The following is a 15,792-nucleotide window of genomic DNA, read 5'->3' as shown; positions in this document are numbered from 1 at the left end:
TGATAAATTCAATTGATTGGACATGATTTGGAAAGGCACACACCTGTCTATATAAGGTCCCACAGTTGACAGTGCATGTCAGAGCAAAAACCAAACCATGAGGTCGAAGGAATTAGCGGTAAAGCTCCAAGACAGGATTGTGTCGAGACACTGATCTGGGGAAGGGTACCCAAAAAAATTATGTAGCATTGAAGGTGCCCAAGTACACAGTGGCCTCCATCATTCTTAAATGGAAGTTTGGAACCACCAAGACTCTTCTTAGAGCTGGCCGCCCGGCCAAACTGAGCAATCGGGGCAGAAGGGCCTTGGTAAGGGAGGTGACCAAGAACCCGATGGTCACTCTGTGGAGATGGGAGAACCTTCCAGAAGGACAACCATCTCTGCAGCACTCCACCAGTCAGGCCTTTATGGTAGAGTGGCCAGACGGAAGCCACTCCTCAGTAAAAGGAATATGACAGCCTGCTGGGTGTTTGCCAAAAGGCACCTAAAGACACTCAGACCATGAGAAACAAGATTATCTGGTCTGATGAAACCAAGGTTGAACTCTTTGGCCTGAATGCCAAGCGTCACATCTGGAGGAAACCTGGCACCATCCCTACGGTGAAGCATGGTGGTGGCAGCATCATGCTGTGGGGATGTTTTTCAGCGGCAGGGACTGGGAGACTAGTCAGGATCGAGGCAAAGATGAACGGAGCAAAGTACAGAGAGATCCTTGATGAAGACCTGCTCCAGACCTCAGACTGGGGACAACGACCCTAAGCATACAGCCAAGACAACGGAGGAGTGGCTTCGGGACAAGTCTCTGAATGTCCTTGAGTGGCCCAGCTAGAACCCGATCTAACATCTCTGGAGACCTGAAAATAGCTGTGCAGCAACACTCCCCATCCAACCTTACAGAGCTTGAGAGAATCTGCAGAGAAGAATGGTAGAACCTCCCCAAATACAGGTGTGCCAAGCTTGTAGTGTCCTACCCAAGAAGACTTGATTCTGTAATCATTGCCAAAGGTGCTTCAACAAAGTACTGAGTAAAGGGTCTGAATACTTATGTAAATGTAATATTTCAATTTTAAATGTTTTTTATTTGTCATTATGTGGTATTGTGTGTAGATTGATGAAAAAAATGATTTATTCAATTTTAGAATAAGGCTGTAACGTAACAAAATGTGAAAAAAGTCAAGGGGTCTGAACACTTTCCGAAGGCACTGTATGTGCAGATAGCATTTTAATTAGTTCCATTTGCTCATGAGCCCTTTGATGAGAATACCTCAGAGATACTCACATGGGCTGATGATCATGATTGATCTTCTGTACGTTTTATTTAAGGTTGCCATAAGGTTTGATGGCTAACATTCAAACGGCTCTGTCTTAGGCAATGGGCTTTTGTGCTTTTATTGGTGTTGAGAGCTTGATCAATGATACAATCACCTTCCATATGCTCTTTATTGTAGGTACTATTCAAGCTACAGATAAGGTAGCTTAAGATACCGATAATGTAGCTAAGGTACAGATAAGTATTTTGTATCACTGACAAATGATTTAGCTTCAAGCACCATATATTTATCTCTGCTATTAATACATTTTGCCTGGTAACCTTTTTTGCTCTGGAGCTGAGGGCAAAGGCTCTTACAGGTCCATTATGAATTTCAGTCCATATTAAATGGATATTAGTTCAACATTGATATTGTTGTAGGGTACTTGGGCTTTATTTTCATGACAATATGAATGATTCTGATAAATAAATCTGACCTCATCAAATTTTACTGTAATATATTGTAAAACAGTAAACAAATGTCCTATCAGTATGGTGGACCTTCAACTTTTCATATTCAAAATCTCAATGGCCAGTGAGACAGGTGAAAAGGTAAACTCATAATAATGGATTTTTGTAGCCAGTGATCTGGGCTTCTCTGAAATTTGGGGTGATTTTGCTGTTCATTGCATGTGTGTTCATGTTAAACACACAATAATCTCCATGGTAACCCCTAATTTATGCTTTACTAAGATTAGGGTTGACATGAATAAATATGATTTATACAGATTGTCTTTGTCTAGCTTGGTTCATGGTCTGGTGGAATTGTAGAATAAACAAACTCCAACTCATTGATGATTCCAAGCAACAGATAAACGAGATAAATGTACATTTATTGATGGAATTAAATATTCAATAAATACATATATACTTTTACACAAAGAACTATTTTAACTATTTTGCTTCCTTCAGTGGCAGTGTTAAATTAAGTTGAATACAAAATTACTTAAGCCTGCTCAACTAAAAACGTGATGATTAAGGGCCAGGGTTCTCAGACACAGATTAATTCTGGTCCTAGACTAGATAAAATACTTTATTAGTCCATACAGGATGGAAATTTGTCTTCTGCTTTCCCCCCCCCCCAACCTCTCTCACACATATACACATTAGGTTGGAGGGGCTGGAGCAGACTAAGGCCAGAATGTAATCTGATCGTGCTTTGTCTGCTAAGCACCTTTTGAAGGCAATCTTCCCGCATTCGCGAGATCGCATTCACGGTAAATGCTCCATATGTCGGCTCAACCGTGAATTACCTGGAAATTGCACATAGCCAACAAAGCTCTATCAGAATGAATCCTGGCCTAAAATGCACTTACATGGGAGATTCTCCAATGAGAAGGATTTTTAATCCAGCACTTGACAATTTGAGTCTAAGAAATTGGCTCTATGAGTCCTACTAAGTGTCTAACTGCTGGAACCTGCCAGTTTTAGGGTTCACATGGGTTTGAAACTAAGATAAACTACGGAATCTATTACAAATAAACTCTGGATAATAGGAGTAGGTAGGTGCGTAATGCAATTACTGAAATGTGATTCAAGCAGCTGGAGAGAGAAGAAATCAGAGTAGGAGGGTCAGGTCAGCTCCAGCCACAAAGCGGCAGTGGACGTTCTCTATGAATGGAAGCTGTGATTGAAGGAGCTCAACCGTTGTTAGCGAGATGTGTTTACACATGGAGATGTCCAGTGTCCGCAGTCTCTTACAGTGTTGGACGAGCATGGATAGAGACCTGTGGGAGCATAAGTTTACTGCTGTCACACACTGATATACAGATAACATTATTTATTTATCACAGTCTAGTTCTAGTTACTCAACTTTAACAATGCTTCACTGTTTCTTAATATTGGCATAGTTTCACATTCTGTCTGTGTGTATGTTGGTGTGTGTGTCTCACCTATCTGTGAGTGCATTGCAGCAGGACAGGTAGAGGTGCTGCAGCCTGGCGAGATAAGGGGCGGCACGGGCGATACCCTGGTCACTAATGTGGGGGCAGTGGCTGAGTTCCAGGCTGGTGAGGCTGTGGCAGTGGTAGGCCACTGACGCCAGGCTGTCATCACTGATCTCAGGCAGCATGGAGAGAGAGAGGCGCTGGAGGTCTGGATAACGCAGCACCTGCTCACAACAACAAAGGCCCGGTTAACTAGGGTTCCCCATTCAATGGACACAGGACATCAACCACTCAATCACTTTATGGAGTTTTTCCTAACCTGACCAGGAAAAACTATTGGCATTGATAATAACCTAAAACTAGGGCCAATAGTTAATCCCGCCTCATCAGGAAAAACTCCTAGCCTTAACCATAGCCTGTATTTATATATATTCTCATGGGAATCCCACCTGTGTGATGCTGCTGTCAGTGAGTTTGGAGCAGGCAGACAAGTCGAGGTCCTGGAGGCTCCTGAGGGCCAGCAGTGAGGCCCCCTCCTGTTCCCTGAACACCCCTAGGTCCTCGTCCGTCACCATCCGAGGCTTCTCTTGGTAGGGCACGCTGGGAGGCCGGAAGAAACCCATGTTCCCAAAGGTACGGGTGAAGCTGGACCCCTTGGACTCCTGCAAGGAGTCAAGATGAGAGGTTGAAGGTCAGATAACGGTCAGGGGAGCATGGTCGTACTAAGCTACATTGGTGGTAACCTGAATGGTAACCTGAATATAAGCACAGAAAAGACCGGGTAGTCTTATATCCTATTCCCAAGACTTCTACACTTTTCCCAACCCAGCCCTCTCTCACCATTTCTTTGTTAGGCTCACTCTCCTTGGTGGGCTCCACCATGCCCAGCAGCCCCCAGTCTGTGATCTCCTTCCACCAGCCCAGTCGCAGAACCACAAGCCCAGGAAGGTAGGTGGCGATAGCACCCACACTCAGGTCTATGAGGTAGACGCAGAAGGTGAGGTCCAGCTCCCTCAAACTGGAGCCCAGCAGCTGAGCCAGAGAGAACACAGCCAGGTCCTGAGAGAGAGGGGAGACAAAGGAGCATGAGGAATAATGTCCTGATAAACATTTCATTCTATAAACGAGAAATCCTGAAAGAGATAGAACAGCACACACACTGACCCTGATATAGCTGCAGCTCTTGAGGCTGAGGGTCTCCAGCCGTGCCCTGGGCTCCGGGGCAGAGAGCCCTTTCACTATCTCGGCCCAACTGACGTACGCACTCGGAGAGATCCAGGGTCCTCAGCTCCGGCAGCACCATCAAGTCAGCCTTTATCCGTCACCTTCTAGTCCCGGGACAGAGAGAGGAGCCAGAGGCCCTTCAGGCCCAGGGCCACAGCTTGTACAGCCCGGCTGGTGAGCTCTGTGCAGGCGCTGAGGTCCAGGATCTGAAGGCCAGGCTGGTGCTTACAGAGCACCTCCACAGAGTAGTGCGTCAGCTCTTTACAGCCCCGCAGACGCAGCTCTTCCAGAGACAGGCCCTCCACCTGGGCCACAGAGCGCAGCGACTCTTGTGTGATGCTGGTTCTGCTCAGGTCCAGCCAGTGCACTGTGGAGGCCTGCTCCTGCAGCAGCCTGTGGAGGCTCCGTAGGGAGAGTAGGGCAGAGGAGTCAGGCTCCACAGGGCAGCCACAGACGGGTTAAACTCAAAGGTGATGTGGCATCCAGCCAGGGCGATACGGCGTAATCTGGGAGTGCAGCCTGTTAGCCGGTTAAAGAAGAGGTCTGATAGGTAGCGCAGGTCAGAGAGATCCAGTTCCTTAAGACCTGCTAAAGCTACCTGAACCAAGGAAAAGGACAAACTAATTTAAAAACTGGCATGTGTAAAAAAATTTTTTACAAAAATTGAAAAATAATCATCGTGTCCAACCTCCAGGGTCTGACCAGCTGGCGGTGTTCCTCTCTTGACAGGAAGGCTCCAGACATGAAGAGGCTGTCTAGGCCACTGAGGTCCAGCCTGCGCAGGGCTGTCAGCTGGGGCAGCAGGGCCAGGAGGGAAGACTCGGTCACGCTGCTCCCAGACAGGGCTAGGCTCTCCAGCCGAGGGCCCAGGTGAAGCCCGATCTCCTGCAGCACAGCCCGGGACATACTGGAGCCATCCAGGTGGCTGATGGCCAGGCTGCAGCTGGAACGCCTACTGAGGCCCCCGATCAGATCCAGGGAGGAGATAGAGGAACTTGAAGGTGAGATTCCTCTGGAAAGTGGAGTCAGAGTTAGGTTTAGCCTACTTGTGAGATTGATGAAGTTAATCTCACTAAGGGGAATTGTGGAATAGAGTAGTAGCTGAAATTGGATGTCTTGGCTGGCATCATACCAGCTCCTGCAGACCAGAGAGGCTTCCTTTCTGTCCGAAGCTTTGAGGAAACTCAGAATGTATGTGCTGATCTGGACAGGAAGTTAATCAGGGTAGGACAATCAGGTATTTTACAACAGTTTAATCATAGGATAAATCCATTTGAATTTAATCACTTTTTGACAGCACCCCTTTTTATTTGAATGAAACCTTCCATACATATTTACCCATTGCAGAAGTGCAAAACATTCAAGAGATAAAAGTGCTCAAAGTTGACCCATTTCGCATACCATACCATGAGACATCCATGTCTTCATCACTATAAAAGATAAACAGTTGAGATTGATATCATTTAAAAGCTTACAAACAGGATTGTCAAACTATATATTATAATTTCTGGAAACAAATGTTTAGTAAAATATTGATTTTTTTAGCAAATATCTAAAACGTGTAAACATATGTTGTAGCTTAGACCCTATTTCACATCATGTGAGGTTTTTGTTTTGTGCCCGCCATCGGTTGAGACAGTAGAGGACTGCTGATATCTTTTGTCTTTATCTGCTGTTGTCTAGTACTGTCTTTTTGCTAGCTAGGGCCATCTATTTTATAGCTGCAATATGTAACTTTTTGGGCAACCCAACCAAATTCACATAGAAATGTGAGTAATAGATCTGTCATTCTCATTGAAAGCAAGTCTAAGAAGCGGTAGATCTGTTCAATGTGCGCTCTTTCCATGCTTCCCATTCTTACATTTAGTATTTGCATCTTTTACTTTCGGTTTTGTACACCAGCTTCAAACAGCTGAAAATCCAATATTTTTGCTTATTGAAAATATATTTCATAGTAGTTTAGATTGTACAATGATTCTCTACACTATGCATTGCTTGTTTTGTCACATGAGCTGAAATTAGGCGAACAATTAGAATTTTTGAAACCAGGAAATAGAGAAGCGATTTCTGCATATTGAACCTTTAAGGGCTGCCTGTCTTCCTGGTAGCCGATTTGGTGTGTGCACTGCTGACTGCTCATGACCTGTAGATGATTGTTGACACATCAACCAGGATAAAGGGGCAGGGCAATTTGTGACTGTTGTTGTTTTGGTAATTAGTGACTGTTAGAGGGGGAGTGGTTGCTCCTCTCCTTCGCAATCAGCAATTAGTACCGGGAGACATGCTCTTCACCTTTGCAAGGCAATTAATAATTAGTACTTCAGTCTCCCCTTTTTTATCAGCAGCCTCGTCGCAAAACTAAGGCCGTCACTGAAATAGACGGTTCTGCCAAGTTGTTTGAGGAAGGCTCCACACCACTCTCTCACTTGAGTATCTTACCAAGTTATTTTCAGATGATCTCATTTTGCTCTTTTGTAGCTTTCGTAACTGTGTTTTCTATACCTGTTCGCTTTACAGACGCTCCCCACCCCTTGGCTACAACATTTCTCATTTAGTGAACCCTGTACGCACAACCCATGTGGAATTCCTGATCTCTGGCAGCATTTGGAACTGACGATCTGCAGTCAAGAACACAGAGTTCATCTCAGCCTATGCTGCCCTTCAGTTCCTTTACTTTTTGGATCACCCCAGAGCACTCTGCTACTCCAGCTGCTCTCTCTTCATTTATGTTTTTCTCTCATAGTCCGAGAGCAGTTGGTCATCGCTGTGGTGGTACAGGGCTACTCATTTCTCCTAAGTAGAGATTCTCTTTTCACCCTCTCTCACATGGCTCACTGCTGTTCGTACATGGCAACTTCAACCTACCGACGTCTGCCTTCAATTGATTTCTTTCCAAATCTTTCTTTCCCCTCCTTACCTCACCTTTTCCAAGTCCCCTCCCTCTCACAAGGCAGGCAATACGCTTGTCCTAAACTTTACTACAGGCTCTTTGCCTACTAATCTACAGTCCTCTTGCCCCTCCAGGTCTCTGATCACTACTTTGTTTCCTTTTCTGTCGCCCTCTCCTCCAACCCTAGCATGTCAGCCCCTACCCAGATTGTCATGCACCGTCACAATCTTCGCTCTCTCTCCCAGTACTCTATCCTCTTCTATTCTATCATCTCTCCCTTCTGCTAAATCCTTCCCCCTCCGGTCTCCTGATTCTACCTCTTCGACCCTACTCTCATTTTACATTTTAGTCATATAGCAGACGCTCTTATCCAGAGTGACTTACAGTAGTGAATGCATACATTTCATACATTTTTTTTTCGTACTGTCCTCCCTTTACGCATCCTATGAATCGCACTGTCCCCTTTTCTCCCAGCCGGCTCGTTCCTCCCCTCCTACTCCGTGTCTGAGTAACAAATTGCAAACTTACAGAACAGGGTAAGTTCTGCAAAGGACCTTGTGAAGATGCTGGAGGAAACAGGTACAAAAGTATCTATATCCACAGTAAAATGAGTCCTATATCGACATAACCTGAAAGGCCGCTCAGCAAGGAAGAAGCCACTGCTCCAAAACCACCATAAAAAAGCCAGACTACGGTTTGCAACTGCACATGGGGACAAAGATCGTACTTTTGGAGAAATGTCCTCTGGTCTGCTGAAACAAAAATAGAAATGTTTGGCCATAATGACCATCGTTATGTTTGGAGGAAAAAGGGGGACGCTTGCAAGCTGAAGAACACCATCCCAACCGTGAAGCACGGGGGTGACAGCATCATGTTGTGGGGGTGCTTTGCTGCAGGAGGGACTGGTGCACTTCATGAAGATGGAAAATTATATGGATATATTGAAGCAACATCTCAAGACATCAGTCAGGAAGTTAAAGCTTGGTTGCAAATGGGTCTTCCAAATAGACAATGACCCCAAGCATGCTTCCAAAGTTGTGGCAAAATGGCTTAAGGACAACAAAGTCAAGGTATTGGAGTGGCTGTTATAACCAGTTTTAACAGTTGCAGCCAACAGTATTTTTCATGGACAACATGTTTGTGGCCTCCATCTTCTGTTAATACACGGGTGTTCAGCGAAACAGGTAGCTAACTATTTTAGCACAGGTAACTCTGTTTTCCCTAAACAAATGCTGTAACATGGAAATATGGCAGTGTGGTGAATCCTAAACCTAAACTTATAAAAAGGTGTGTATTAATTAAACATTTTAGTTTTTTATTATTATTTCTCACTGATGTGAAAGATAAGGTTCATATGCTTTCAAAACCATACCACAAGCTATACATTATAATGTTCAACCCGAGCGTAGGGTTCTTAACGAAACTCCCCCATACAGAATATGCCTTTGTCCAACGACTCGTGTAATGTAATGGAACAGAGTCATGTTTAAGGGCTACTTTACCTACTGAATGTTTAGGCATTCAGGTCAAAAAGTCACTTTCTGACCACTTCTTCCATGGGCAAACATGTATGGAAAGTTAAACATGTTTTATCAACATATAACACATAGAGTTGTCAAGACAACCAAAGCATTGACAACCACATCATTGACACTGACTTTTTATTTTTATTTCACCTTTATTTCACCAGGTAAGCCAGTTTGAGAACAAGTTCTCATTTACAACTGCGACCTGGCCAAGATAAAGCAAAGCAGTGCGACACAAACAACAGAGTTACACATGGGATAAACAAACGTACAGTCAATAACACAATAGAAAATCTAGTAAGATTGTAGTAAGATTAGGGAGGTAAGGCAATAAATAGGCCATAGTGGCAAAATGATTACAATTTAGCAATTAACCACTGGAGTGATAGATGTGCAGAAGATGAATGTGCAAGTAGAGATACTGGGGTGCAAAGGCGCAAAAAAATAAATGACAATATGGGGATGGGGTAGTTGGGTAGGCTATTTACAGATGAGCTATGTACAGGTGCAGTGATCGGTAAGCTGCTCTGACAGCTGATACTTAAAGTTAGTGAGGGAGATATAAGACTCCAGCTTCAGTGATTTTTGCTATTCATTTCAGTCATTGGCAGCAGAGAACTGGAAGGAAAGGCGGCCAAAGTAAGAGTTGGCTTTGGGGGTGACCAGTGAGATATACCTGCTGGAGCGCATGCTACGGGTGGGTGCTGCTATGGTGACCAGTGAGCTGAGATAAGGCAGGGCTTTACCTAGCATAGACTTATAGATGACCTGGATCCAGTGGGTTTGGCGACGAATATGAAGCGAGGGCCAGCCAACGAGAGCATACAGGTCGCAGTGGTGGGTAGTATATGGGGCTTTGGTGACAAAACGGATGGCACTGTGATAGACTGCATCCAGTTTGCTGAGTAGAGTGTTGGAGGGTATTTTGTAAATGACATCACCGAAGTCAAGGATCGATAGGATAGTCAGTTTTATGAGGGTATGTTTGGCAGCATGAGTGAAGAGGAAGCCGATTCTAGATTTAATTTTGGATTGGAGATACTTAATGTGAGTCTGGAAGGAGAGTTTACAGTCTAACCAGACACCCAGGTATTTGTAGTTCACCACATATCAAGTCAGAACCGTCCAGAGTAGTGATGCTAGTCGGGCGGGCAGGTGCGGGCAGCGATCGGTTGAAGAGCATGTATTTAGTTTTACTTGTATTTAAGAGCAGTTGGAGGCCACGGAAGGAGAGTTGTATGGTATTGAAGCTCGTCTGGAGGGTTGTTGTCACAGTGTCCAAAGAAGGACTGACATTAACTGAGTTATAAAATAGCAATTTTAGCAATGAAGTAGGCTACTAGCCTATTAGTCTTACCTCAAGAGGTAACTCAGGCGTTTCCATGGTTATTTCACTGATGCCAAATCATATCCTTGGATTACACGATTGAGTTTAGTCCTTTATAGCTACAACATCAAGTTCTGTCAACTAACGTTACCGGTAGCTAACATTAGCTAGATCGCTTCCTCACTGGCTAGTTAATCATTAACGTTAGCTCTTGAGAGTTTCATTCATTCACGTCCCAATCAGACCTGGTTTGACAAGTTGACCTCAGTTGATGCATTTCAAATATTGTTTACACTTCAACAATAGTTGAATAATTTAGAGCACGAAGAAGATGTCATCACCCTCTTTACTTGGCAATGTACAGATGGTCCATCAGCTGACTGCAGATGAAAACAAACCCTATGATGTCACACTAAAACCAAGGGTCTCTCTGGGTAACGTAGTTGTTCACTGCTTATTTATTTTATTTTCTCTGCATCATTTTAAGACTCACATCAAATATTGTCTATTGTATTGACAAGATAGTCAAGTGACCGAAATACATGTCCTCCATAGAGATCCTATTAAATTACTAGATGGGCTATGTCATAAACCCTCAAAGGTCCAGAATGGGGTGAAAATTGCACCCATAGAAATCCAAACCAGTCTAATATGGGAGGTGCATAAAGATGGCGGCCCCTGTTTGTGGGTGCCTTCAAGACAATGCCTGTTGAGGCATTGCAGGTGGATAGTGGGGAACTGTCACTGAGGATAAGGCGGGACAAACTTGTGTACTGGGTGAGGTTGAAAGGGAGTTCAGAAGGACATCCTGCAGTCACGGTGAAGAGGGGGTAAGCAGAAGGCGTACGGGTGGACAATCAGGCAGAAGGTAGTAGAATATGGACTGGGAGAGAGAGAGATAGGGCCGGCTGTTTCTGAAACCAAGTGTAGATGTGGACATGATTGAGGGCAGGAGGCTGAAGAAATTTGGCTTGTCACCGAAAACACTCACAAACTTTTACAGATGCCCAATCGAGAGCTGTCGGGCTGTATCACCGCCTGGTATGGCAACTGCTGCGCCCATAACCATAAGGCTCTCCAGAGGGTAGTGAGGTCTGCACAACGCATCACCGGGGGCAAACTACCTGCCCTCCAGGACACCTACAGCACCCGATGTCACAGGAAGGCCAAAAAGATCATCAAGGACAACAACCACCCGAGCCACTGCCTGTTCACCCCTCTATCATCCAGAAGGCGAGGTCAGTACAGGTGCATCAAAGCTGGGACCGAGAGACAGCTTCTATCTCAAGGCCATCAGACTGTTAAACAGCCATCTCTAACATTGAGTGGCTGCTGCCAACATACTGACTCAAATCTCTAGCCATTTTAATATAATGTTTACATACCCTACATTACTCATCTCATATGTATAAACGGTATTCTATACCATCTACTGCATCTTGCCTATGCCGCACGGCCATCGCTCATCCATATATTTATATGTACATATTCATTCCTTTACACTTGTGTGTATAAGGTAGTTGTTGTGAAATTGTTAGATTACTTGTTAGATATTACTGCACGGTCAAAACTAGAAGCACAAGCATTTCGGTACACTCACATTAACATCTGCTAACCATGTGTGTGACCGATAAAATTTGATTTGAGAGAATGGGTTGTGGACCTGAGACGGTGTGTGGAGAGATATATAATCTATTTATTCATTTTTAAGAATATATGCAGATGGTTCAAAGGATCCAGTCAGTGGTAGGGTAGTGGCAGGGGTGTATATCCCAGATTTCAATGTTTGAGTATGTAAGCAGTTAACTGATTGTGTCAGTGTATGCGGCCGAGTTGATGGCCATGATGATAGGTTTGAGCTGGGTGGAGGAGGTGAAACCACTCAGAGTGGTGATCTGCTATGATTGAGCTGCAGTGTTAAGTAGTGTGAAGATGGGCAGGTTGGATAGGGGACACTTGTTTGTGGAGATGATGGCGTTGTTAATGGGATTGGAGAGGATGGGAGTGGTGTTAAGATTTTACAGGATTCCCGCCCATATGGGTGTAGAGGGTAATAAGAAGGCCGATGTGGTGGCTAAGAATGCTGTGAGGAGAGAGGGGGTAGATATTCAGATACCGCTGGGCCATATGGAAGTCAAGTCCTTGATCCGGAGAAAAGGGCTTGATCTTTGGCAAAGGGAGTGGGATGCTAGTAGTAAGGGGAGGCAATTTTAATACGTGCACCGGTCAGTAAAGGAAGAAGTGGGGAGTATGGGATGTAGGAGAGAAGAAGTTGTGTGGAGTAGACTACAATTTGGACACACAGGTTTGAATGCAAAGTGGTGGATGATAGGGAGACATGAAACAGGTCTGTGTGATGAGCGTTTAGTGGAGGAAACGGTAGAGCATGTGTTTTGATATTTTGTGAACTGTATGACGTAGATAGGAAGAGATTGACGATGAGACGACCTATAGGGAGGAGGTCAGAGAACTGGCCGTGTGGTGCCAGGACAACAACCTCTCCCTCAATGTGAGCAAGACAAAGGAGCTGATCGTGGACTACAGTAAAAGGCGGGCCAAAGAGGCCCCCATTAACATTGACGGGGCTGTAGTGGAGTGGGTCAAGAGTTTCAAGTTCCTTGGTGTCCACATCACCAACGAACTCTCATGGTCCAAACATACCAAGACAGTTGTGAAGAGGGCACGACAAAACCTTTTCCCCCTCAGGAGACTGAAAAGATTTGGCATGGGTCCCCAGATCCTCAAAAGGTTCTACAGCTGCACCATCGAGAGCATCCTGACCGGTTGCATCACAGCCTGGTATGGCATCTGACCGTAAGGCGATACAGAGGGTAGTGTGAACGGCCCAGTACATCACTGGGGCCAAGCTCCCTGCCATCCAGGACCTATACAATAGGCGTGTCAGAGGAAAGCCCATAGAATTGTCAGAGATTCCAGTCACCCAAGTTATAGACTGTTTTCTCTGCTACCGCACGGCAAGCGGTACCGGAGCGCCAAGTCTAGGACCAAAAGGTTCCTCAACAGCTTCTACCCCCAAGCCATAATACTGCTGAACAATGAATAAAATCCCCACCCGACAATTTACATTTAACCCTCCCTTTTGTACACTGCTGCTACTCGCTGTTAATTATCTATGCATAGTCACTTCACCCCCACCTATATGTACAAATTACCGGTGCCCCCTGTATATAGCCTCGTTATTCTTATTGTGTTACTTTTTATTATTACTTTTTATTTTAGTCTACTTGGTAAATATTTTCTTAACTCTTCTTGAACTGCACTGTTGGTTAAGGGCTTGTAAGTAAGCCTTTCACGTTAAAGTCTACCCTTGCTGTATTTGGAGCATGTGACAAATAAAGTTTGATTTGATATTGATTTGATTGTGTGAAAGGGTTCAAGACAGGGTTGGGGTTTGGGTGGTGTAGTGGGGGTTGGGAAGTGGTGTCTGAGGTTCTATTTCACATTCTTAGAGGAACAGGACTAATGAAGTAAATTTAATGTACAGTTGTGGCCAAAAGTTTTGAGAATTTCACAAATATTAATTTTCACAAAGTCTGCTGCCTCAGTTTGTATGATGTCAATTTGCATATACTCCAGAATGTTATGAAGAGTGATCAGATGAATTGCAATTAATTGCAATGTCCCTCTTTGCCATGCAAATTAACTGAATCCCAAAAACACATTTCCACTGCATTTCAGCCCTGCCACAAAAGGACCAGCTGACATCATGTCAGTGATTCTCTCGTTATCACAGGTGTGAGTGTTAACGAGGACAAGGCTGGAGATCACTCTGTCATGCTAATTGAGTTCGAATAACAGACTGGAAGCTTCAAAGGGAGGGTAGTGCTTGGAATCATTGTTCTTCCTCTGTCAATCACGGTTACCTGCAAGGAAACACGTGCCGTCATCATTGCTTTGCCCAAAAAGGGCTTCACAGGCAAGGATTTTGCTGCCAGTAAGATTGCACCTAAATCAACTATTTATCGGATCATCAAGAACTTCAAGGAGAGCGGTTCAATTGTTGTGAAGAAGGCTTCAGGGCGCCCAAGAAAGTCCAGCAAGTGCCAAGACCGTCTCCTAAAGTTGATTCAGCTGCGGGATCGGGGCACCACCAGTACAGAGCTTGCTCAGGAATGGCAGCAGGCAGGTGTGAGTGCATCTGCACGCACAGGGAGGCAAAGATTTTTGGAGGATGGCCTGGTGTCAAGAAGGGCAGCAAAGAAGCCACTTCTCTCCAGGAAAAACATCAGTGACAGACTGATATTCTGCAAAAGGTACAGGGATTGGACTGCTGAGGACTTTGGTAGTCATTTTCTCTGATGAATCCCTTTTCCGATTGTTTGGGGCATCCGTAAAAAACCTTGTCCGGAGAAGACAAGATGAGCGCTACCATCAGTCCTGTGTCATGCCAACAGTAAAGCATCCTGAGACCATTCATGTGTGGGGTTGCTTCTCAGCCAAGGGAGTGGGCTCACTCACAATTTTTCCTAGGAACACAGCCATGAATAAAGAATGGTACCAACACATCCTCCGAGAGCAACTTCTCCCAACCATCCAGGAACAGTTTGGTGACGAACAATGCCTTTTCCAGCATGACGGAGCACCTTTCCATAAGGCAAAAGTGATAACTAAGTGGCTCGGGGAACAAAACATCGATATTTTAGGTCCATGGCAGGAAACTCCCCAGACCTTAATCCCATTGAGAATTTGTGGTCAATCCTCAAGAGGTGGGTGGAGAAACAAAAACTCACAAATTCTGACAAACTCCAAGCATTGATTATGCAAGAATGGGCTGCCATAAGTCAGGATGTGGCCCAGAAGTTCATTGACAGCATGCCAGGGCGGATTGCAGAGGTCTTGAAAAAGAAGGGTCAACACTGCAAATATTGACTCTTTGCATCAACTTCATGTCATTGTCAATAAAAGCCTTTGACACTTATGAAATGCTTGTAATTATACTTCAGTATTCCATAGTAACATCTGACAAAAATATCTAAAGACACTGAAGCAGCAAATTTTGTGGAAATTAATATTTGTGTCATTCTCAAAACTTTTGGCCACAACTGTAGGTAGGCCATGACTGGCCTCACACTCCAGTACAGTAGGTGGCGGTGTATGCACATTAAAAGTTGGAGGCGATCCACCAACCCAATCCCAAAGAAGGAGCCCCCCCCCATGCATTTACCACAAATTCCTCATTTTGACACATTTGCTGTATTGTACATTGCTCTGTTACTCTTGTTTGTATGTTCATTAGCACTGTATACATGATGCAAATAGCTAGGTTTCCATCCAACTGTCGACAGATTTTCTTGCGAATATTCTAAAATCCACATACAAACAATATGCGCACTTTCCCAGCAGATATTTTTCCATCAAATTAAAAGGCTGTGCATGTTGATGTAGTGCACATAAAAATTCCTTTTACAGAATAAATGTACCAAATTAAAAATACAAGTTAAATGGGTTTCCATCGCATTTTCAACTCTACTGGTGATTTACTCACAAAATGGTTTCATTATATAGTGAGTGTGCTCACTCTTGCATTGGCGCCCGCACTCCACCTAACAGCTCGCAGATACAGTGCCTAGCCTACATGATGAGGTTATTATGGACAAAAGAGCAAATTA

The 15,792-nt window shown here is 44.5% G+C and overlaps 1 protein-coding gene across 2 annotated transcripts; it reads right to left on the bottom strand.

The window, feature by feature from the left end:
• Positions 1-1,036: 1,036 nt before the first annotated feature.
• Positions 1,037-11,207, bottom strand: fbxl9 (F-box and leucine rich repeat protein). Of its 2 annotated transcripts, none has more exons than XM_014125453.2 (6): positions 10,193-11,207; positions 4,360-5,431; positions 4,036-4,254; positions 3,645-3,857; positions 3,202-3,419; positions 1,037-3,036 (listed from the first exon to the last, which is right to left on the bottom strand). In XM_014125453.2, the coding sequence occupies exons 3-6, from the start codon at positions 4,075-4,077 to the stop codon at positions 2,868-2,870; spliced, it is 642 nt and encodes a 213-aa protein (XP_013980928.2). In that variant the 5' UTR covers positions 4,078-4,254; positions 4,360-5,431; positions 10,193-11,207; the 3' UTR covers positions 1,037-2,867. The 2 variants fall into 2 exon arrangements, with proteins under 2 accessions (XP_013980928.2, XP_045544313.1); XM_045688357.1 differs by lacking the exon at positions 10,193-11,207 and adding an exon at positions 5,552-5,941.
• Positions 11,208-15,792: the final 4,585 nt, after the last annotated feature.

The sequence above is a fragment of the Salmo salar genome, chromosome ssa10 (assembly GCF_905237065.1).
Source record: "Salmo salar chromosome ssa10, Ssal_v3.1, whole genome shotgun sequence".
Classification (NCBI taxonomy): domain Eukaryota; kingdom Metazoa; phylum Chordata; class Actinopteri; order Salmoniformes; family Salmonidae; genus Salmo; species Salmo salar.
The sequence above is the reverse complement of the archived record's forward strand: the minus strand, read 5'-3'. Positions and strand labels throughout refer to the sequence as shown.

Excerpts from the sequence above, each read along its gene's own strand:
- fbxl9 (XM_014125453.2), bottom strand. The coding sequence starts at position 4,077 with ATGGTGGAGCCCACCAAGGAGAGTGAGCCTAACAAAGAAATG. Across the intron at positions 3,420-3,644 it reads CTGACAGCAGCATCACACAG|GTGCTGCGTTATCCAGACCT; the intron begins GTGGGATTCCCA and ends TGTTGTGAGCAG. Across the intron at positions 3,037-3,201 it reads TGCAATGCACTCACAGATAG|GTCTCTATCCATGCTCGTCC; the intron begins GTGAGACACACA and ends ATGCTCCCACAG.